This window comes from Megalops cyprinoides, chromosome 13 (genome assembly GCF_013368585.1).
Source record: "Megalops cyprinoides isolate fMegCyp1 chromosome 13, fMegCyp1.pri, whole genome shotgun sequence".
Lineage (NCBI taxonomy): Eukaryota > Metazoa > Chordata > Actinopteri > Elopiformes > Megalopidae > Megalops > Megalops cyprinoides.
In genome coordinates this window covers 19347990-19371432 of record NC_050595.1, presented here as the reverse complement: position 1 = coordinate 19371432, position 23443 = coordinate 19347990, and the positions used below count along the sequence as shown (strand labels likewise).

Below are 23443 nucleotides of genomic sequence, written 5' to 3'. Positions count from 1 at the left end.
AGTGTCCAATGAACATGCGGCTCCAATGACGACACCGCGAAGTGCTCCAGACCGACACGCCCCCAGCGTGGATAGAAACGGCACTAATAAGAGAACAGTATACTGTCACAATGCAGGGGAGAGGATAGAAGCAACTATGGGAGTTTTAACTTTAAATCCAGTTAACTTTTTAAGCGTTGCATTATCAAGAGAATTCCGGTAGTGAAGGCGAACGACTCATCCGATGCATTCACGTTTTAACGTTCACGCCTGAACACGTCCCGACCAGGATGTTAATTTCGCCGAAAAGCCGGTTCAGATCTTAGAAAAGTGAGTTTTCTAAAGAGAGACGTAGCTACCTCCTTATCAGCATCATACAAAGGGATCCACCGAGCGCAGACCGTTTTCAAAAGCAGTTACTTTTTGAATGTCACAAAGAAACGTTGGGGGCTTTTTCTCCTAAACGAAATGGATCACTTTGCAGCCGAGTGCCTTGTGTCAATGTCCAGTCGTGCCATTGTCCACGGTCATAAAGGGAACAGGGAGACCAAACCAGAAACCGCGTCTGTCCCGAGGAATGAAGAAACGGTGAAAGACAATTCGTCTCTTTTTGTGGTGGCGAGGATTTTAGCAGATTTCAACCAGCAGACCCCCACCGGTCTTGCCGACCAGGCAAAGATAAAGGAGGAGAACAGACAGCAAAGCCCCCCAAGAGACGACGGAAATGCTGCCACACCTACCGCCATCAACAGCGACCCCGGTTACAAACAAAGAGGCAAACGAATGAGAGGTCGAATCGAACACGAATCTCCCCAGAAAAAGCACAAATGCCACTATTCAGGTTGTGAAAAAGTTTATGGCAAATCGTCCCATCTCAAAGCCCACTTACGGACACATACAGGTCAGTTCCGTTTCGAGCAAGTGTTTGCTGTTCCAGTGCATAAAGTGCATTTGAAATTGATTTTCGAGGGTAAAAATGATTGGAATACATGTTTGGATTATTACTGTGGGTGACAGAAAGACGCGATTAAATCAAAGAAAACACCGCTGTACGCATGTACGTTTTGATACTCGGAGCTCCACCCACATACAGTAGCTTACATACCTTGGTTTCTGATAGTAGTGGAACAAAGACATGGTACGCACCGTTTGCTTTTAAACGAATGAAATTTAGATGGGGATGTTTCTCTAATTCTACATAGTTTGATTTTGCGCAATGTTTTATTATGGCTTTTTTTAACCAGGGAGATAACATCACTGGCGAGTTGCAAGTACTGTAACGCCCACAAGCCTCGGTCGATTCTCTCGCAGTTTTCCCCTTGCGATTCCCCTACACCTCACGAATCATCCCAGCTTTCCGCTGGATTTATGGCCCCGCAGCCAGCTTCCAGAGAAACGCAGTGCAAAATCTATAGACTCGCGTTTGCGCCTAACCTCTCTTAAACAAGCACAAAGTGCGATCCCGAGCGCTGGTGCGAAATTAGCGCATGCTATTACCGGATACAACGAACGAATCCACTAGAGCGCATAAAACTAACAGGAAACTACGCAGAGATGTGAAAACTTCTCGGAACTAGCTAGCTTACTAGAAATGTTGCCCCTGACGAAAAACGGCGACTTTAGAATTCTTGACTGAATCCGCCAGTATCGATCGAAAAAGTGTGTACAATTTAATCTTCTTGCATCGTAAAAATAGCGGTTAAAGATGTCTAAAATGTATCAAGAGGAGGAAAAAAGAAGTAAAGAGGGGGTTGGTGAGAGTTCTGCAGTTGCATGTCTGTCTCGTAAGGTCTTTGTTGCGATGCACCACACCCCCACCAGACAGAGTGCCAGCTGATCTGGCCAGCAACAGACGCAGCTAGCAGAACTCAGAGAGGGAGAGAGTGGAAAGGGGCGGGGAGGAGGAGGAGTGAGAGCGTGCGTGGGGGTGAAAATCTTTATACCACTTTAAAAAAGCCCCCTTTCAACCGTTATAACCAGGTTTCAAAAGACACCATTGTGCGTTCTGAATGAAATGAATGCAGCAGCGGCGCTATGTGAAAATGCCTTCGGTGTCACCTCCCACTTGCACGCACGCATCCCCCATAGAGGGCAGTTTGCCAGTTTGCACTCACGCGCACCCCCCCCCCCCCCCCCCCCAAATGTGCTATAGGATGCACGATTGTCTGTTTGATTTCCATATCTTCACAACTTTTGCTGAACCATATATTTTTTTCTGTAATATGATATTGTGCAGTGGTATCATGCCATAGATCGGATGCAGGTGATTTATCAAAATGGAGGCCAGTCAGGTCCAAACACGAGAAACTACCGTTCAGATAAGTCACGTTCGACAGATGGCACCAGTAATATGCACAGTATATATGACGGCACGCTTAATGAAACTGTAACTGCCCGTGAACATATTATGAAACCTCTTAATCATGCACGTGTGAAGAGTTCCCTATACAAATGGTGCTTTACCAGAGGTGACACATCCAGTCTACTTAAAGCAAGAGCAAGATGTCACTCCTGAAGGTTTTGAATCATGTTGCAAATTCTAGTATCGTTGATATAAAGAGCAGATATATAATTTGGGAAACTGAATGAACCAGGGACCCCCCCCCCCCCCCCCCAGTGTCTAGTTTCAAGCATACTGATCCCATTAATTGGCTGGAGTCGTGGAATTGCATGTCTGCATTGGTCTGGATGCACTGAAACAGGGAGAGGTGGGTATGTTGAAGCTGCACTGTTCGGCAATAAAAGCAGCAGGGGGTTATTTACAGCATGAAGTTTCAGGCCTGACTTTTGCTGATTGCAGTTCCCTTTGTTTTGCATATGAAAGCACCTGCCTGCCTGTCTTTCTGGAGGCTCTCCCTAAAGTGCTGGAGGGAATTCAAATTCAATAATTCAGACAGTTAAAAGACCAAAAGCCGGTGAATTCTATGTGGTCTTCTTTTTTGTGTTCACACCTTGAGCTGTAAATGTATGAGATCTTACTGTGTTTCAAAGGTGGGATCACAGAATGACAGCATTAAACATCAGGCATGCAAGTATCCATTACTAGAATCACAGCATGGATATGGCAGCCTCTCTTTTGTCTCTGAGGGGTTTTGTTCTTCCAAATGTTCCAACAAGGGTTTTTTTATGTATGTGACTGAAAAGATTACACCCACTTAGGGCAACTTACCGTAACAAGTGCCGGCGGCCAGCAGGAATGCATATGTTATTCTTAGATTTGTCACGGTCAAAATTGCATTGCTTCAGATTTTATCCTGTGCAGTTTCTGCCAGCAGAAAAATGTGACTTCTTTTCTGAGTAGTGAGGCTTTTCCTGCCAGCTCTAAGAGAAACATCCTGTTCCCTTTAATCCATTAACTGTAAAGACAACAAAGACTGTATCATTTATCAACGTCAGTGACAATAAATAACACATTATTAGCTGAGAATGCATTCAGAAGTGATTTGAGGCAGCTGAAGCAGTGATCCTGGGCTTTGATTCAAGTGGCCTGCGTCTCAGGCTGGAATTCCCATCGACTACAAAAATATCCTCGGCAGACAAGAAATAAGATTATATAATGTAGTCTGACTGCTCTTTTGTCAATAAAAAGATTTTTTTTAAAAATCTTTGGTGTGTGATGTGTCTTCTACACTGACCATGTGGCTTATAGGACATTGGACTCTGTTACCAGGTGATGACTGGAGGAAGAAGCTCTAGAAACAGTAGAGTCCCTCACTCACTGACTGTCTTGGCAACTGAGTGAGCGGCTCATACAGTAACAACATTTTGCCACTAGACGGCAAACAGCTAGCAAAGTCACATCCATCGAACAGTGCCTGTTTGGTTTTTGAGTGATAGTCCACATTTAGGGACCCCTTCATTTAATTACATCCACTGTGTTTCAGTGAACCGCTTTTATTGTGTCTTTGTTAATTAATGGGTTCAGCCATTCCCTCTCCTAAGCAATTCTCAGGATGGCTACAGAAGTAGGTATTTGTGTGTATAAATACATTAACTTATGCCATTGGTGTCAGTTTGTGTACTCCCCTTTCTAGCAAATACCATATAAGGAGATTATGCAGACATTTTGTCTAGACTCCAATAATTTTTTTTTTCAATTGTGGAGGGGACACTTTGTAACTACTAGATTTTGGTTACCCAAAATTTGTTGCTTGTTTCAAAATAATGCTAAACATCTTTTGAGAGTTCTGTTATAGTTTGATCTATTATTGGATACAGCTGGCTTTTCAGTGCTGCAGATATATTAGCTGTAAAGAAACAGCACTGTGACCCATGGCAAAGCTGGATTTGTTATTTGTGGCAGGTTCAGGGCATTGGTATGTGAGTATGCCCTTTCGGGGTTAAACCTGGATCCATGTGCTGAGCATAATAAATATTGTGAAAGTTATATTTCCCTGACAGAACAGATGGTTACCAAACCCCCTTCAATTATTAATGTATTTGTGTGGATGATTTTATCCCGTTGTAAGCCCTGCTGCTACATTTTTCTGTTTGCTTGTACAGCGTATCCCACTGCAGTGTATGTCCTGACAGGCATTCACAAACCTCTCAATGTGTGAGCGAGACCTTTTTCCCCATAGAGCAGGTGTGTGATGGCTTTAATACCACGCTGTCAGTTCCAAAATGAGCTTGATCTGTACCGTGCCTTCTCTGAAAGATTTTGAAGAATGAACGCTTAGATCTGTTCTGCGGCATCCTCTGCATAGCGATACTGATGCAGTGCACATTGGAGTATCGTGGTTTGGCTTTCAAACAGCGACTGTTAGTAGTAGGAGAGCACCTGAGGAGCTGTCTCTCGACAAGGTGAAAAACGGCGGGAGTCCTGTGCTTTGCCTGTGTCTCGTTCTCCCTCCCTGTGCAATCCCGGTTCGTGATTGGACCACGCTCCCACTGAATAATGAGCCTTTCCGTCTCGTTTTGTTTGGGTAATCAGAGAGTGGGGGGTCATTTGAGTTCAGCGCTGGCCCAGCCAAACTGCACCGCCCCTAGACTCGCTCCCCTGGGCGCGCGGCAGATTCACTCCCAGTCTCTACCAATAGAGCGAAGAGAAGAGCAGCAGTGCAGCATTGTGGTGGGGGGAAACGGGCTTGCAATCAGAGGCAAGGGGTTTTTTCCCAGGTAGAGAAATGCTGCTGTTCGCTTCAGTGAGGAACTTAACCTGAAATGCTTCAGTGAATATATCCAGCTGTATAAATGGATAATATGCAAAAATGTAAGCTGACTAATTCACCCTGAATAAGGGCGTCTGCTGAGTGTATAAATTATAATAATAATAACTGGGATTCTTATCCCCGCTGAATGGCACTGCCCGAAGTGGAGGGGGAGCGGAGCGTCTTAAAAACAATCTCTAGATCCAACGGAGGCGGTGTCCTTACTCGACCCCCACAACACCCACCCACGCCCCCCTCCCCAAACACTCAAGTCTCTCTCTTTTCAGCTGCTCCTACTGAGCGTGATTTGTCTGTGCACAGCGCCATGTGCTGAATCACAGTCAGTTTAGCGTTGGTGTAGCCTAAGCACACAGCATCCGACCTAATTCTCATGCAGTGCTTCTGGACAGAGCAATTTCACCTTAATCCAGAAAAAAAAAAGAATAGCATTCAGGGCAGTGTGTAATAACCTGTTTTGACTCTAGGAGTGTTTCGGAGAGCATCGTGCTGATAAACTGTAATCTCTTTCTCATGCTGCAGGGCTCGGTGGTGCCGTAACTAGGAGCACGCATGCTATAAATTTGACGGGCTGTTCAGAATTTTATCTGGGGTTAGAACAGAGCTGTAAATTTGAATACCGTAGAAAAGGACTGCCCTCAAAATTCATAACCGCCTTCTCAACAGGCTCAGCAGGCTTGGTTGTTGCAGTATCAGTCTGGTCGTAGTTCATTTTTTCCAAGGTAACATGCAGCTGGTGCTGTATTGCTTGCAGATTCTATGAATTTACTAAAAAGCTGCCTGTGCTGTTGTAGAAGAGGTCAGACTCCCCTTTGACTGGGTCAGAAGGGGAATAAGTAACATTTTTCCAAATAAGAAAAATAAGCACGTCTTTCAATTTTTCTGGTGTGTTTAATGTCAAAATAGGTTACAGGGCAGCTGTAATCAGGTCTAGCATTTCTGAAATCACAAGCACACTGGAGCCCACAGGGAGAAATTAGAAGCTGTAAAAATAAACGTACTTCATTTTCAAACCTCTCATTCTAACCACTACAGCCATTGAAACGAAAGTTGAAAAATCTTAGAAAATGGTCAGGAAGAGTTTTGGAAGTCCTCCTAAAAATGTCTCTTCACACATAAGATGAACTGGACCTTCATAAGGGATCAATTAAAGACACATAATGCATTTGTGAAAATGATATTGCTGTTTTTTAAGAACCTATGAAGGCTTTATAAAGGCTTCAGTAAGGTGTAATGTCATGCTTATGAAGCCTTATGTGTGCTTCATGAATGTCAAAGCTTCACTGCTGCTTAACTCACAAGAGAGCCTGTGTAGGTTTCATTGAGGGGGAACAAAGGCAGAATCACACCAGCTTTTCATAACCAGTCAGCGACTTCTCTGGGATTTATTTGTTCTGATCAGTAAAGTGGAAAACGGAAAGGAAACCTCCAGCTCAATTCCTGAAGCTCGAGCTAGAGGTTTTTCACACCCCGGCGTGCTGCTCTACCCTCTTGGTAATTCACTATGGTGATTCACTCAAGACCCACAAGGGCGGGAGAGCTCCTGGAGGCTCAGGCGTGTCGTGTAATAGGTTGCAAATGTTTCTTTTGTTTCTTGGCATAAAGCCCCCTTGCCGAGGTGGTACCAGTTAATCACGAGCCTGGATTATTATTTTTGGATATTGTAGGTAATGGCATCGTTCATTTTGAAGCGTCTCTTTCTTTCTTTCCGCTTAGGTTCTCTTTCTTTGTTCTTCTTTCTTTTTCCCCTTTTCTGTGTTTTTCATATGGAGAAAGCCAAGCTTGCTATAAATGATATAGTAACAGTTAAAAACAGATGGTTGTTTCATAAATTGACCTTTTTGTCCTGTGTTTTTTATGGTGGACTAATTCTTTCATAGTTTGCTGGTAAAAGAGTTAACTTCAATGTCCTGTTAACAGTGTTAAGGTTTTCCAGGACTTTGAAAGGAACATTCCCCTCAAATGTCCTTTAATTATGACTGTGAGGCAGTACAGACACACAGTCAACCAAGAACCAAGCGGTTCACTGTTGAATTTAGTGGTTGTTTGTAGTTCTGATTGATGAGCCATGCTTGTTAAAGTCGGCTCTTAGTAAACTCATCAGGTTCATAAATAAGGGTTGATTGGCTGCTTGTGGTGCCACCTTGCGTTTTTTATTTCAGCATTATTTCTGCGGTAACCCTGTGGTTGGGATAGAGCTGCCTCTGTAATCTAATCTCTTTCTGTCTCTGAACAGCTTCATTATATGATCTGTGTTGAATTATCCAACAGATGCATGACATCTTCAGAGCTATCCTCCGTCTATGCCCCATGTCCCTTTTTCTACAAGTTCCTCTTTTAGAGGATTAGAGTTACATAAAGTTACACAATAGTTATCTCGTCTGTTGTTTGGTTGGTGTGTGCGACGGAGGCAGAAAGCTAGAGGATGGGGAGGAGAGTTAGCACCCGACAGCCATGAGACCTTCGTTCCTGCTGAATACAAATTGCTCATTATGCTGAGTTCGGTTTCAGCGCTGTGAGACTGCAGCAGGTTTGGGTCTAAGGTTACCAGACAGCTTTGTCTGATCTCCAGGAATGAGGAGGGGTTTGGGGGGTGGGGTGAGATCCCCTAGACCCAAATCGTTTGCCCTAAGCCACGGAAAATGGGATTCTAGTGCCGCAAATTGATGTGAGGTACTGGATAAGCAGATTGTAGTCAATTGGAACAAGGAAGTGTGTCAGACGACTGGACAAGCTTTTTGCAAACTAGATATTTGAAAATTCAAGCAGAAGACAACCATTTAAAAGACATGTGGACTAGCTGTTTTGATTTTCTTCAGCAAGATCTGGGTGGCTGTTTTAAAGAATTACCTGGGCACATATTTTGTTGATGCCCTATTGTTGTAGGTTTTTATTTGAAGCAGAGCTTATGCAACTACTCTCATGCATTTGTCTGGACAGGTCAGGACAGCTGAACAAAGTATGATTTAGATGATGAGTGCTGGGATCATTGTCTTTGAGACAAGAAAGAAATGATTCAGTTGTAAGGCGTGAACATATTATAAGAGGTATTTCAAAACAGGCAGTCTAATCTGATGAGAGAAGGATGGGTCCTTTCATTTCAGACAGGCGTTTAACAAGGCCACCTAACAAGGGGTTTTATGTCTGTAACAAGGTAACTGTTACGGGTGGTGGAAGTATGTACTTCATCAAGTGACAGTCTTTTTTTTTTAATCACTGTAAATTCCCCCACTGAGTAATGTAAACAGACTGTCTCCTTCCACAACGGTTTTGCATTTTTTTTTTCTTGTTGAAGATTGAAATAAGCAGTGTAGTAGAGAGCTGCAGCTGATGAGTGGCTCGTAGCAGACCGCGGCCCCGATAATGTAAACTGGCACCTCACACCGTGAGAGTGCCCTTAACAGTCTCATTAAGTCATTTTTTTCCACAGAGAACACTAAGACCCCTCACAGCTTCTCAGTGCTGCTTCGACACAAAGGGGAGCTCTGCACCACCCCCCCCCCCCCCACACACACACACACATACACACACCCACCCCTCCACCCCCCACACCCCAAAAAAAAAACCTAGGGATAGAACCCTTCCTCTAATCACTACCAGGACCTGCTACAGGGCTACACAAAGACAAAGGCCGTAATAACATATTTTACAGTCTGTTTGCTTTTTTGTCAGAGCTGGCACCCTTTGTGCTCCATATCGTATGATGGATTCCCATGACCCTCCCCTCAGCTGCGGCGCCCCTCTGCACTTTGGAACAGAGCAGGGTCCAGATATGTGCCCCTCCGCACGTTCACGCCCATCATAGCATGACAAGTACTGCACAGATTCACCAAATTCACATTCGCTAATGGTGTCCATTTTCTTTTGTTCAGCGTGTTTCTGTATTTACTGTAATTTCCCGGAATGGATTTGGGGGGGGCGGGGTAGTTGCCAGACGTTATTTATTAATACCTGGTGTCTGCTTCCTGCTGCACTGCCCTGCGTGTATGTGTCTTCCACTCCTGTTTCGACTTCCTGACCCGTGCCTGGTAGAGAGGGAGGGAGGTGCTGTGTAACTTTCCTTCTGGACTGGCTTCTCATTGACCCCACCGTTACAGAACAGCCGAGCAGCGAGGGTCAGCCCATCCAGTTCCCATTTGGCAGGACACGCAGTCCTCTGAGTGAAATCCACTTTGTTCCCGGGATGGAAATAAAACCGAACGGATCCTCCTTTTTTCCCCCCTCGTCCACGTGACTGCAACCGCCGGGGCCAGATTGTTACGCTCCGCGAGCTCCTGGCTCACAGGGTCAGCCCTCCAAGCCCTCTTCCTGCACACACGACCCCCCAACCCTGGCCCCCTATGTGCGGTGCAGCTTTAGCCGAGATTCCAACCCAAATCCGTCGGTTTCAGCTCAATGCCCTGCTCGTGGGTTTTATAACGCTCACAGGTGCTTTGTTTTTAATGCACAGCACTGTCCCTGTGCTGGAAGATATAGCCAGTAGCTCGTATAGACATAAATGTAATGGATACACTTCACAGGAGAAATGGTAGTGTGGAAGGGTCCCACCCTGCAGATATACAGCACTGAAGAATTAGCCTGGAACCAAATTCATGCGTTGCTGAGTTCTGCACACATGAGACTTGGATTTGAACGTCTGCCTTTCAGCGAGGCGCAATGAAAGCAGCTCTTATGTCCTTCCCTGCATCTAATGGCTTGCTTCCACTCGCTTGTGTCTGTGTGCGCTTCAACATGGCTACACTTAGAAGGCTGTTTCCCCTTATGGCCGGCTCTAGGGGATGTGAGGGCGAACGCTCCGGCGGCTGGCTGCCTCGTACTCACTGCGACCAGGGCGTGGTCACATTATATTTGGCAGAAGCAGGCATGCTAATGGAAGCTTGGAAGGAAAAAGTAGCCTGGCAAAAGGCCACATTAATGGTGATTATCAAACTGATCCGTCACAATAATGAAAAGGGCAGAAGACAAGGATTAAATGTTCGCCTTGGTCAGGAAACAGACAAGTTGTGCGAGTGTGGTCTGCGTGTGAGTGTTGTGAGTATAGTCTGTGGCTGTTTGTGTGTGAGGTCTGTACGTGTGTGTGCTCTCAAGCGTGTTTATTTGTGTGCACCGTGTGTTTTTGTGTGTGCGTGTGTGGTACATCTGCGTGTTTGCGTGTATGGTACGTGCGTGGTGTCTGCGTTTTGTGTATTTATATGTGTGTGTGGTATCTGTGTTTATGTGTGTGGTATCTGTGTGTTTGTTTGTATGTGTGTTTTCTACTCATGAACTGAGTCAGACAGTCTGGTTCCTAAGTCACAATTCACTGGAACATAAGGTTAGGGGTGGGGGGTGTGGGGGGTTCTTGCAAGCTAGAAACTTGTAGCAGAACAGGGGAGAGGGGGTAGGGAGGAGCGGGGAGGCACCAGTGTTTCACAATAACACATTAAAAAGCTCCATCACAGAATTTGGCCTTTCACTCAGCCACCTTTCAGGTGTGTTTGTGTTTCCTTGATGTGTTTAGAGACAGACATTTGCATGAAATTTTTATTATCACATATCATTATGTAACAGTACTTGTTTCAACAGCTTAAGTATTTAGCCTGCCAAGTGGCTGCCTAGTTGTGTTTAGCTGCATGTCTGTGTTTTGCCTGTAAACTGCACTTGCCGCAGCCTGTGCCTAATTACATCAGTTATGGTCCTATTTTTAAGAGCATAGAAGACCTGTGCTACCATTTGCAAAACCAGCATTCTTGATCCACTGCTATCAGCTGAGCATGTTGTGATACCTGAATCAATATGCTTTTGCCTTCAGGCTTGGACTAAGAGGGGAATCAATTGATCCAGTCTCTGTTGTTTTGCAGGACCGAAAACCCCCTATCAGCGCTAATGTTTGCAGGAGGTTTCCATTACCTTAGTTAGCTAACCTAGGTCAATTAATAAAATGACCCACCTACCCTACAGCAAAATGGAACTTGGGCTGTGTTGGCTGATTGCTAAGGCCATGGAAACGACCTGCCTAAGTCATCTTAATGACACCTTTTCTTCCATGAGGAGGCAGAAGACAGAAGTACAGAAGTGCTGGGTGTTTTCAGCATGAGTGCTGCCACCCTGGTGTAGCGTGTGGCTAAGGCTGTGCAGTGGAGCACGGAGGTCAGCTGCTGGTGTGACTGAACCGTTTTTATTGGCTCTCTGAATGAGGACGGCAACATTTTGGAGCACAAGGAAGCTAAGATCACGCCCTCTTGTTCGAAGGCCCGGAGGTTCTGCCACCGTAGTATAAAGATGCGAGCAAAGTGTGACACCCAGTAGAGTGGCAAACCTCGAGAAGTCACATCCCTGTCTGGGTGAGCAATCGTGACCCCTGTGGTGTACCCAGCCAGAGCCCGGAGGAAGGCTTGTTTGTGAAGAAGATGTGCTCACACTCTTTCGCGAAACGCCGCCCACGCGCAGATGAAAGGACGCTCTGCGCTTGGGGCTCGTGTTGACGCTCTGGCCCTCTCTCTCTCTCTCTCTCTCTCTCTCTCTCTCTCTCCGCAGTGCCATCCATCTCCGGCGCAGTCCCTCACTGTGCACACAAATAACACCGCACGCCCAGGGGCCCTTTGTCCGTAACCTTTAGGAACTCGTTTGAGCGAGGGTTAGGTTTTTTACCTTACACAGCACACTTTATTCATCTCAGTGATCTGCAGACCCAAAAGTGTCCCATAGGGATCTAGCCTGGAGTCCAGAGGTTTGCTTTGAGAAGTAAATCACTGAGGCACCTTTTAACTTTTAAACTTTAACCCCTGACCTTTGGTTTGAGCATTGTGCATTTAGCAAGTTTGTATGGGTGTTGAGACTGCTGAAATCCATGGGATTGCACAATTTGCAATTTGGAGTCTAGTCCTTCTGGATAATACATTTACATTTCACACACACACACATACACACACACACACACACACACACACACACACACACACATCCCTGTGTGAAGCTACAAGACTAGGGGCATGGATGTGCTCAATCTGTTTAAAAATGTCTGATCTTGTTGCTAGGAAGAATCTTAGCTGGGATTCTGTCCTTAACTTTCAATTAAACGCAAGTGATATTTTATGTCACATTTTTTAGTGATTCATTTTGGTGATTGCTTTACTGAGATTTCTGAACAAACATGTATTTGCGAATGAAAGTTCAGGTGAAACACTAACTGATTCCATGTTATTGTTACTGCTGTGTCTGTGGATACAGTCAGCCAATCTTCCTGACCAAATGCATAACCAAATGCATCCACATGCCTGGAAAAACAGAAGGAACTTCTATAAAGGGGTGGTTTTCCCTTTTTGAGGAAAATTTTTATGATCGAGTTTTGGGCTCTTTCCAATCGGGGCTCCCCTGTGATCCACGATCAGTTTCCTGAGTGTACAGTCTGGACATGCCTGCTGATCTGTTGCCACTGGCAAGAGGAAATACATATCTGTGTATGTTAGTTATGCAGTATTATCACAACACAGTAATATTAGATCCTCTTCAGCCGCCCACCTCCCTGACCTGCCAAACGATGAGTGCGTTCTGTCTGAAGTGAAGCCAGCTCAGTACAGTGCCTTTCTGTAGAGCAGCGCATGAGGGAAAGTTTTATTGTGACAGGTCATGTAGGAGTGCAGCGATGGCTATCGGCCTTGTCAACTCTTACAGCCACTTCAAAGTCACATAGCGTTTGTCAGGAAGATTAGTCATGCCCTATAAATTGCACTGCCTTTTTCACAGATGAACTCTTAAACATGCATTCTTTAATACAATGCATGTATGCATATATACAATGCACGCATTTTTAGTATTTTGTGACATTTATTGGAAGTTCCTTCATTTGGAATTTTATATTTTAAAGTATGTTCCTTTCCCCCTCTCCCTCTCCTTTTATCCTCTTTCAGCTTTGCTCTGTGCTGCCTTTCCAGGAAGCAGAGTCCTGGTTTCTGAGAAAACAGAGTAAACACCACTGAAATATCTCAAGGACTGCCAACGTAGAGACCCTCACAACCAGAGCCATACTACTTAGCCATAAGATGTCAGTTAAAGCCCTCTGCTGAATCACCAGCCCCACCCCCCCACCTCAATCTCCCAACATATCCATGGTGCCATTTTCATCTCATATTTCCAGCGTCTGTCGCTGATGTACAGATGGCCATAAATTAAGTGGAGTCCCGCGTATGCTGAGTTGCACCTTCTGGTTATGAGAGCCTCCATTCCAAAAGACAAAACTTACATTTCAATCTTCAGAACTGATAAATTAAGGCTGCATGCATGATACGCTGTTGTTGCACGCCTCCATTTTGAGGGAATCAGCAACGCTATCTGAATATGGGAGAAACGCAGTGGCAAAAAAGTCTTTTTTTTCCCCCCTTTTTTACCAAAGTTGGAATGCCCATCTGAGCATTAACCCTACTTCTGGTCCTATAGTGCACTGCAGGAGAGTGAACTCTGACATCCCATAGTGCACTAGGGTAGACTGAACACTCATATCCTGTAATGGACTACAGGAGAGCGAATGCTGACTGGAGGATCGGGGAATCTCTCACTGACAACAACCTGTAGGCATCGGTAGGAGTCACTAGGAGGCGCTGATGACGCTGTGAGACAAGGAACCCTGGCTGATGTAAACCCAGCAGCGCTATCGTGCCCTGCTGTTTTGACGTCTGGGTGTCATCAGCTGATGATATAGCCCAGCTGCCAACTGGGACTGGGCTGTAGGGCTCGTCCATTTTGGAGAGCGGTTTTAAAGGATGACTGGAGGAAGGTGCTCTTTAACTGCTCCGGCCCTTTGGTCCTGCAGCATGAGCTGGGGAGTCTCCCTCTCTTCTGAGTTTAAGGAGACATTGTTCCGAATGCCTGTTCTTTTTGAGCCCCGCAGGGTCCTGTTGTGGTATATGCATGTGATCGGCTTGCAGAGTGATTGTTTCTCCTGGCTGGACTCACGGGAGGAGTGCTGTCTGACATGAAGTGGATGCAGGGGAATCGAATTGACTATGTGATGGAAACATCCTTGTGGCAAACTTGGGACAAACACTCAAATGCTAAAAATATTCAGAAATATGTAGAGGAGATGAGTCCTCAGAGATATTCAAAGGTTTAGAAAAAAAAAGATGAAAGACCTGCTCTGAGTTGGCAGTTTGAGAGGATGCAAACAAAGTGAAGACAGAGAAAATGTCACTGTGGAATGCGTCCTTTATTGCATTTTCTAGACTTTGGTGTGACTGACACCTGACCGGCCTAAAGACTCAGATATAGGGCATCAAGGCAAGCCGTACTCCAAAAGCTGCCTCTGTCATTGCGTGGCATGTCAGGTGAATTCAGGTGCAGTTATCTCTGTTATCTCAAACTAACTGTATCTAACTGTGCAATTTGACATTTTGAAGGCAACGCTTTTTTTTTCATGTATTTACTGACCCACTGGCACTGAGTGGGAACATTTATATAACTCTGCTACCTGTGACATAATCGTGTCGCCTCAGAGGGGGAGATGCTGGCGTTGGGCTGGCAGGCAGGCGAAGAACTGAGGACACGCCTGATGTAACTGGCTCTCAGGGTAACTAGGTCACTGTGTTCGCTGGAAGAAAAGCAGCCAGCCAAAGCTTCCCTAATTACTCCTCCCATTCTAGGAAAGGCAGGTCGAACAGCGTGCCTCTGGCCGTGTTCCAGAAAGCCGCTCGCTCATCAGCAGGTTGTGACATCACAGTGAACGCTGTGACCTGACAGGGGGGGGGGGGGGGTGGAGGGGTGGTCTGGGGCAGGCTCAAAGCAGCTCGGGTTCTGCTGTGTGACACAAATACCCCTCTCGACCAGGACTTCCCCATTGTTCTCTCACCGGAACAAAGCGAGCTATTCTCAGAGCTTCTCCAAAGTTCTGTTTGTACCATCCTCGTCGAGAGAAAAACGCAGCCCCCTACACCCCCCCCCCACCACCACCACCACCGCCAGATCTCCGATGTTATGAAACGCAACCAATTCAGGGCGCATGAAAAGTGCTTATGTAATTGTATTCCTGGCCTGTGATTACAACAGGAAGGCAGAAATGTGGATCTTGTGCGATTGTTTGATCTCTGTGATTTGCGTCTGTTGGTGGGAGCAGGAGAGACGTCGGGGTGCATGGCCACATGCGCGCATGGCCCTGCCACAGCCCTTAGGGCGCGCTTTTCAGCGGCCACTCTCCTGTGTGTTCTCCCCCTGTTTAATGATGTGCTCTTTGTGTGGGTGTGTCTGGCGCCTGAACACATGAACAGAGCGGCCCCACCACCCACCCACCCGTTCCTGGCTTTATGAAGCCGCTCGATAATCACATTGTGCGGTGCGGAGAACAGGATCATGGGAGGTGGTGGTGTGGGGGTCTATCTGAGAACAGGCCAGCGGGGGGTGGCATTAGCTCCACACCCACCCAGCTGTTCATGCTCTCTCTTGGAGACAGGAAAGTAGAACCTGGCCCCTCTGGCGCTGCCAGCTCAGCACTTCTAATTTAGGAACTTTTCAGACCCCATCATTGCCTCTAATTCTGCGTGTGCCTAGCAGCAAATTTAATGCTTTGTGAGATCAATTTGTGGACTACATAAACTGACTTCACTGTGGTTTGCGCTGCTTGCCAAACCAAGCGTCATTACACGCTCCTCTGGGGCCAGATGCTGCCCCCACTGATTACATCAGATGGGAGACTGAAAAGTGCGGAGACTGGCAATGGCGTGTACGTCATTCATGATGTCATGATGCCCCTTTAATGACGTCATGGAGTACGTCTGGCATTTTCTGTAGCGAGATCTATTGGGAAAATGACTGGCCTCTTCCTTGTAGTCATCGTTGCTTTTGGCCTGCCAGGCTCAGGCCTCACGCCTTACCAGGAGGCTCTTCTCTCTGCCGGCCACCTCTGGCTGTTTTCATATACCTGTGCTGCCGTTGTGTTTCAGACAGGCTTCCACACCCCTGCCGTGTTGATATCCAGTGAAATATTGATGCGGCTGCATCTGATGCCACGGTTGCCATGATGCTTGCAGTTGTCCTTAATCTCTGTCCATATCTGTCAGAGAACGACCTCACCACGGCAGGTACTGTAGCTCACACTGAAAATAGATTCATTCAAATGGATCCAAAACATCCCAGACTGAAGTCTCTATCCTTCCTCAAAATAATCCCACGCTGTCCAGGTTTCATGCTCATGTTCTGAGGCGATTAAGGGATTAAGTTCCATGTTTCAGAAGTATCTGATTTTTTTCCATAGTTTGTGAATATGCAGTGTTGTGGATATGTGTCTGAGCGTTCTTCTGTATGTGTACTTGTGTGTCTGTGTGTATATACTTTTTTGTGTGTATGTGTGTGTGTGTGTGTGTGTGTGTGTGTGTGTGTGTGTATGCATGCCTGCACCTGTGCATGTGCATGTGTGTTTCTCCTTGCCACCCACTGAGATGAGGCACGGTGCTGTGTTTGGTTGGGGGTGCAGGCTGTGGGAGTCTGGATCTGCAGTTTACTGGGTTGTGCAGGTGTATGTGTGTGCATGTCTCTGTGAGTGTTTACACATCTCTACCAAGCTGCCAACACACAGAGGTGTTCTAGGGGAAGGAGAGTTCAAGTGTTGTAGAAATGGTAATATCCTGTGTTGTGTTCACAAGAAAGAATTTGCGTACTCTAAACACATAAGAACTGAAAAATGTTTTGTAATTACTTTATGTTTTTGTAATTCATACTCAGAACATTTTTGTTGTGGTGAATGAATGTAATATGAAACTTTAAAAATTCCCAAGATGCAATATTTAAATCGTAAAATATCATTGAATAACATTTTAACTGTATGTGCATGAACTGTACTGTGCATGAATGGGTAAAAACTGGGGGACATACTTAATCTGATAAGCACATAAGGCAGCGTCACTCTGTCGTCAGGCAGAATATCTCTGACAGTGGGGGAAAAAAAAACAGGGCCATTTGAAGTTTTCGCCCCGGCGCACAAAACGTTTGGCGGATTTAGACCTTTCCCACACTTTCCACATGAGAGGGAACATTGAGAAAGCCACACCAAGATGCACTGTAACATCTGGCCCTGCTGGATTTGTGTTCAAGCCCATTTTTATGGCCAGCGTGGTGGGTGGGTATAATGCCTCCCAAGCCGTGTCATTGATGATTACATGTTGGAACAGGGGGTTGCATGCTATTTTAAAGATCATTATCCTCTGGAAAGCAGCTAATTAAACTGCCTGTCTCTGTGGTGAGGGTGTGGGGGTGTGTGTTAGAGTGGACTTATTTTTGCAAACTTTACATTTTTTGTGAATGTTAAATGAATTACTGTTTGTTCCTATTGTCTGTAGGTATGTTGTTAACTCAGACTTCTAGCCAAGCCTCAGAGCCTTTAATATGTTTGTTTCAGTCACTGAAGTACAGATTTTCTATACATTTGTGCAGGAGCTGAATATCTAGCCAAAATACAGACAGTGGGTGAAAATCGTGCCTGACCTCTGATTTCCTTGTCCCACCCCGTCCTCCAGGAGAGCGCCCCTTCCCGTGCACCTGGCCCGACTGCAGCAAGAAGTTCGCCCGCTCGGACGAGCTGGCCCGCCACTACCGCACCCACACCGGGGAGAAGAAGTTCGGCTGCCCGCTGTGCGACAAGCGCTTCATGCGCAGCGACCACCTGACCAAGCACGCCCGCCGCCACTCCGACTTCCAGCCCGGCATGCTGAAGAGGGCCCACGGCGCCGGCGCGCGCACCGGCTCGCTCAGCGACTACAGCCGCTCCGACGCCTCCAGCCCTGCCCTCAGCCCCGCCAGCTCGCCTTAAACTCCCCCCTCCCCCCCGCACCGTCCGCCGAAAAGCCAGAACGACACACACCCCGACCCGTGAATCTCCAGTCTTTTTTTAACCCCCTCCTTCGACACCTGTGTTGCACAGTCGTTGGCGTCCCTGTGCTAACTCTCCGCTTGCTGTACTGTGTTGTACTGTGCATAACTGCCTATTGTAGTGCAATCTCTCGTGCAACTCAAAAAAAAAAAAGACAAGAAAAAAAAAACGCCTTTCCCAGATGGCAATATTTACATAGTATATGATATGTATGTACTGTTTTTTAGCCTCTGGCGAGCGCCAGTTTATCCCTAGTGTTTTTAATTTAAATTTATATTTCTTTCATTTAAACAGCTCAGTTTCAAAACAACAACAGCAACACCAACAAAACAGCAAATTGATGGATATATTAAATATTCTTCACGTTTATTTAACATGGGGAGGGAAGGGGAACTCATCAGCACCTCAGGATTTAAAACAGTTGTTTTTCTTAACTACTTAACTTGACTGCACAATACAAGCATCACTTTACTCTGAAATTCAACGCGCTTGACATTTGCGCCGCGCTCAGGGATGGCCTCCTTAGCTTGAAAGAATGAACGCGATGAAGAGAAAAACACACGTTAAAAAACAGCCTTACACTCAATGGGATTTGCACTCTTTTTTTCATTCGTGTTTTTTTTCTGATTTTTATTTGTTAGTTTTCACACTGGGTGGGGGGAATAGCACTGGATTAACAGTCATTTAAACGCAAGGTTTTTTTTGTTGGTTTGGTTTTTTTTTTTTTTTCCTCAGTCTGTACCAGGATTTAACTCAGACTCTGTAGTGGGGAGGGAGGGGGCCTCCAGTGAAAGACCACTCATTGGTTCGTTTTTTGAGCCCGGGAATAACATACAGAAACTTTGCTTTCGTTCATTTTACTTGTGTTCGAACAACAAACCCATCTCTGACCTCAGTTTGTACCACAGTCTGTTGCTGACCACAACCGCAGAGACATGGCCGTTTTTTTTTTTCCGCTTAAATGGGACCCTTCTCACTGCTGTCTGAGAGCGTAGATGAGCACACAGCAGTTCATGCCGTGTCCCGTCATCACTGATCTTTGACCTGCCAGGTGGGAGTAACAAACTGAATAGAACATAGAAATGCAGACACAGAGGAGATAGACACAAAACACTGTTTTTTTTTTTCTTTTTTTGGCGGGAACTACACAGCCATCCATCAATAACACAGGGTACCTTGCAGTAGGAGGAAAAGACAGATATGCATTGCAATGGTTTATCTCTCTCTCAAAGGAAGGAAAGCACAGACCAGGCTACCTATGACTATTTGGCTGTAGAATCAGTGAGGCACAAGGTAGACCATACTGCTTCAAAGGGGACGTCTCAGAAAAGTGTCACATGACGTGGGTTGGACAAGTAGTGTGCTTGCAGACTTACTCCACAAATTCCATAGATGGACTTCATCTCCCATGAGCACTGCTGAGCATGGTGCTTTGTCTCTGAATATGTGGTGCTTTGAACTCACTACTAGTGAGCAGAGAACAGCTAAAGACCCAGGTCCTTGGCTAAGGGAACCAGTTGTCCTTTTGTTCTGCCTCTAGTGGATGTAATGTCACCTTCTGTAGTGGGCGCACATGGTTGTCTTAACTCCACTGCAATTGCACAACAGAGACCAGGGCATTACAGAACAGAGAGGCCAGGTGCTTGAAGAAAAGAGACCAGGTTGCTGCCGAAAGTGGGTTAAGAAATTGACTGCTGGCTAACTGCACATGGATCAGACCATGAACGTGGCAGTCTTAGCAAACAATGAATCTGATATGCAGAGACCCACACAAAGAGCTAAGGTCTGCTCTCAACTGGAAAACTATATCCAGTCAGCTCACACCGCATTGCAGTTCACACCCATTTTTTGTAACAGAAAAAAACGTGGCATCTCTGAGTTTCAAATCCACAACCTTAGTTGTCACTGGAAACCAAGTAACCACTGATAGATTAATACTCTCGCTCGTGAACTTCTTGGAAGCTGAGTCGTACTTCACAGGATATAAGGAGAAAAAAGATGGAAAAAATAGAAAAGCCATGAGCCTGACATTACTACATTGAGAGAGTCATGCCCAAAATGTATGTGCTCCAATTGGCTGAATGGAAAAAATATAATCAATATTCCATTTTGAGACACACTCTGTAATGTACTGTTGCTCCTGGTGACATGAAATGAGCTTTATTGCTTTGCTGGGAACAGCATCTTGCATGGGTAGTGAATTGTCTGGAAAATGATTCACTGTTGACAGGAATGATGTGAAGGATTGTTTTGGAACCAGGCGTTAGACGTTATTGAAAAACCTGTCTGGGCAACTTCAGAAAGTGCCGTTATCCTCTGATTGTGTATGGAGATGGGGTTAGTTGCTTTCAGTAATATTACAGTGTAAGTTTCAGACCAGATCACTCACCCCAGAATGAAGAGACTAGAGAGTGGCTTTGGGCAAAAACAGTTGACACCCACAGAGCAGCTGAAGGACTTCAGGGGATAGCCGAACACTTAACCCCCCTGTGCCATCAAACAGCAGGTTTCAGACCCTTCCTCACTTCAAAGAGCCTGTATACCCTTCTAAAAACATTTGCCACCAAATTAAGTTAAGCATATCAGCTGGCGAAAAAGGGAAAGCATGCTGAATTTCCTCTTGTGTATCCTGTGAGCATGCAGTGTCCTCTCTGTGAAAGAAATCTGATTATTGTTTGCACAGATGTACCATATTCACACAGGGCAGAGACCCAGCATACCTTTCAGGAAAAAAAGTGTGGTATGGATTTTAGGCATGGATTTCAATGTATTATAGTATTTGCGTCCATCGTTATTTCAGACACAAATAGATATATTCAGTATACATCATTAATAATCTGGAAATGTCTTCAAATGCTTCTGTCCTCAAATCTAGCTGGCTTTTAAGAAGACCGGAGCCTGCCATATGATAGATTACTAGCAGTTATCATAACTTGTATGTCTGCTTGGAGCATGAAATGAATTTGAAATTTTGTGAAAAAAGTAAAAACAAAAATTGAAAAAAAAAAAAAAATACTAAACAAAAGTTATTTCAAAAGGAGCCTCTTGAGCACACACCAAGGCAAACAGCCCTTGCGAGGCTGATAGGAAGGCTTGGAACGTCCAACCACACACTTTTCCTTGAGTTTCCTTTGGACGTAGAACCACTCCAGGTGCTCCCAGGGTGTCACAGGATGGGTTTGCCGGACTCTTGGCCCGGGACGTGTGTTCCCTGCTCCGCTGCCTGGTCAGACGTCCCCACACCCTCTCCCCCCACCCCTTGCCCCCTGATTCTAGGAAAGGAGAGCTCCAGGCCAGCTGGAGAGGGAGGAAGGAGCAGGTGTAGGCTCATGAATGGTTGGCCTTGTCCCCCTCAAGCCCCCAGCCCTCCCCCTACACACACACACACACATTCCCGCAGGCTTCTTTTCCTGGCCACCAAAAAAGGCCCATAATCAGCCCACCCCCCATAAAGAAAACACCCATTATAAAAATATTCTGCATCCCTGCAGCAGCATTCCTGGAATAGAGCGCGCATGAGGCAGCCCCACTGTTAGATCACCCCTCTGCTGCTAAAGAGATTCCAGACTGCAACATGATGCTTGAAAACCCCTCTGTGTTATTCGCCAGGGCTCGAATAAGATGGTAAAAAAAGAGGAACCCACAATGGTGCTTTCTCTCCTTCTTTTGAGCCTCATTCTGAAAGCCATTGGACATGAATGGATGGCACCCGCCCATAAAGCCCAGCTTGTGTGAGCTCCCCCGACTGTTCAGACCAGCTCGTCAGCTTCCTTGAACCCTGGGCTTGTCTGTAGTCCCTGCAGCGCTTTCGCTTTTGCAGAACAAGGTGTGATTACACTGTTTTCGCTGGCGTTTTATTGATCATTACGGAAGTGGTGCGTGGGGTAGTTTGCTTTAAAGATGAAATACTTGAAAGATGATAGAATTAAAGAGGGCAGTTCACATTGGCTTTTTTTGGAGTGTGTGTGCGTGTGTGTGTGTGTGTGTGTGTGTGCGTACGTACGGTCATCGTGCTACTCGTGCCGCCTCATCTCTGTTCAGGGTCATTGCTTCTTAAATCCATAAACGACACGTTACCTCAGGGCTGACAGCAGCAGAATTCGTCTGGACTGTTACACCACTCTTTGCTTTTTTTGTTCTGATCTCTACATACAGTTCTACAAGGTTCTACACAGGCTTCTTACAGTTCATTCGCTGTCTTCAGGACACTGCCGGACAGTGCGGACAGCCACACACAGGGAACTCTTCTCCACATAACCTCGCCAAAAACCTCCTCCCTCACCCAGCTCCCTCTCCCTGCAGTATCGCACCCCTGTTTCAGTGACGCAGCACGTGACAGCCGCTCAAAACGCTCGCCGCAATGTTTCTCCTGATAAACCCACGGTCCTGTTGTTTGGGTGGATGCAAAATGGATAACAGGCAGCCACTTCAGTGGTGGTTTAGATCGTCCTCAAAAGGCTTTATAGTTACAGCCATGCTTAGGATCGGCAATAGTAAATGGTTGTTAATGTGCCGGTTAGACAGTCAGTGATACTGCATAGTTACTTCACACTTTCTCAGAATATTCAAATATTTCTCAGAATCATTTAGGTTTATCTGGAGTATGTTGATTTTATTTTATTTTTCATTTTTATTTACACAGGTTATCTTTTTATCACAGTACCAAATCTACCTGAATCGTGAAACATGAGAAAAACCATTAATAACTGTCAGAGAGATGTTCAGTTCAGCAGTATTTATTCTCCGCTTGGCAAACAAATTAACATTGTTCATTAACATGAACTTTATGGAATCATGGGTAAATTATTATTTTTTCATTTGTAATGTATATTCCTGTATTTGGCTGATTTTCAGATACTTTTGCTATTTTCAGGTCACATGTAATTATCATCATCATTTCTATTATTATGATTATGTTATTTGTTATGTCTTTATTTTCAATAACTTTTGCAGCATCTAGTGCCAAGCTAGTGGCACCATTATACTGAGTTCTTACTTTAGACGTAGATTATCTTGTATATACTCTACTGAGTGTATACTGTGCTGAGAAATGGACACCCAGACATTTTCTTTCTCCATTTATAGACACCAAATGATGTTTATTCTTTCCAGAATCTAAAAATACCGTCTCTGTTTCCCTGCTACTCTGGGATATGCAATGGTGAACGTACAGAACAACGTGTAATTACAAAGGGAATCTGACCTCGTAACTTACAAACATGTAATCAACAGCTTTGCAATGTTTTCTTCACTCGCTGAATGTCTCATATAGAGGCCATCGCATTGTGATGTTATTGAGTTTTCTTTTCAGTTTATGTATTTTTGCTAGACAGCCCATATGTATGATCTCTTTTTCCCTCCAAAACTTCAGGTGTTTTCTTTGTCATATCCATTTACCGATAACAGAAGGTTTCAGTGAAGGGGGGTGTCATAACTCATATTTTCATGGTGAATTTGAGTAATTTGC

The 23443-nt window shown here is 45.4% G+C and overlaps 1 protein-coding gene across 1 annotated transcript; it reads left to right on the top strand.

Annotated features, from left to right (window-relative positions):
- Positions 1-281: 281 nt before the first annotated feature.
- On the top strand, positions 282-22099 carry LOC118787641 (Krueppel-like factor 13). Its single transcript, XM_036543174.1, has 2 exons — positions 282-880; positions 17624-22099. Exons 1-2 carry the CDS (start codon positions 448-450, stop codon positions 17914-17916), a joined length of 726 nt encoding a protein of 241 aa, XP_036399067.1. The 5' UTR covers positions 282-447; the 3' UTR covers positions 17917-22099.
- Positions 22100-23443: the final 1344 nt, after the last annotated feature.

Coding starts and splice junctions, on each gene's coding strand:
- LOC118787641 (XM_036543174.1), top strand. CDS start 448: ATGGATCACTTTGCAGCCGAGTGCCTTGTGTCAATGTCCAGTCGTGCC. Junction 881..17,623: donor CCACTTACGGACACATACAG/GTCAGTTCCGTT, acceptor CCCGTCCTCCAG/GAGAGCGCCCCTTCCCGTGC.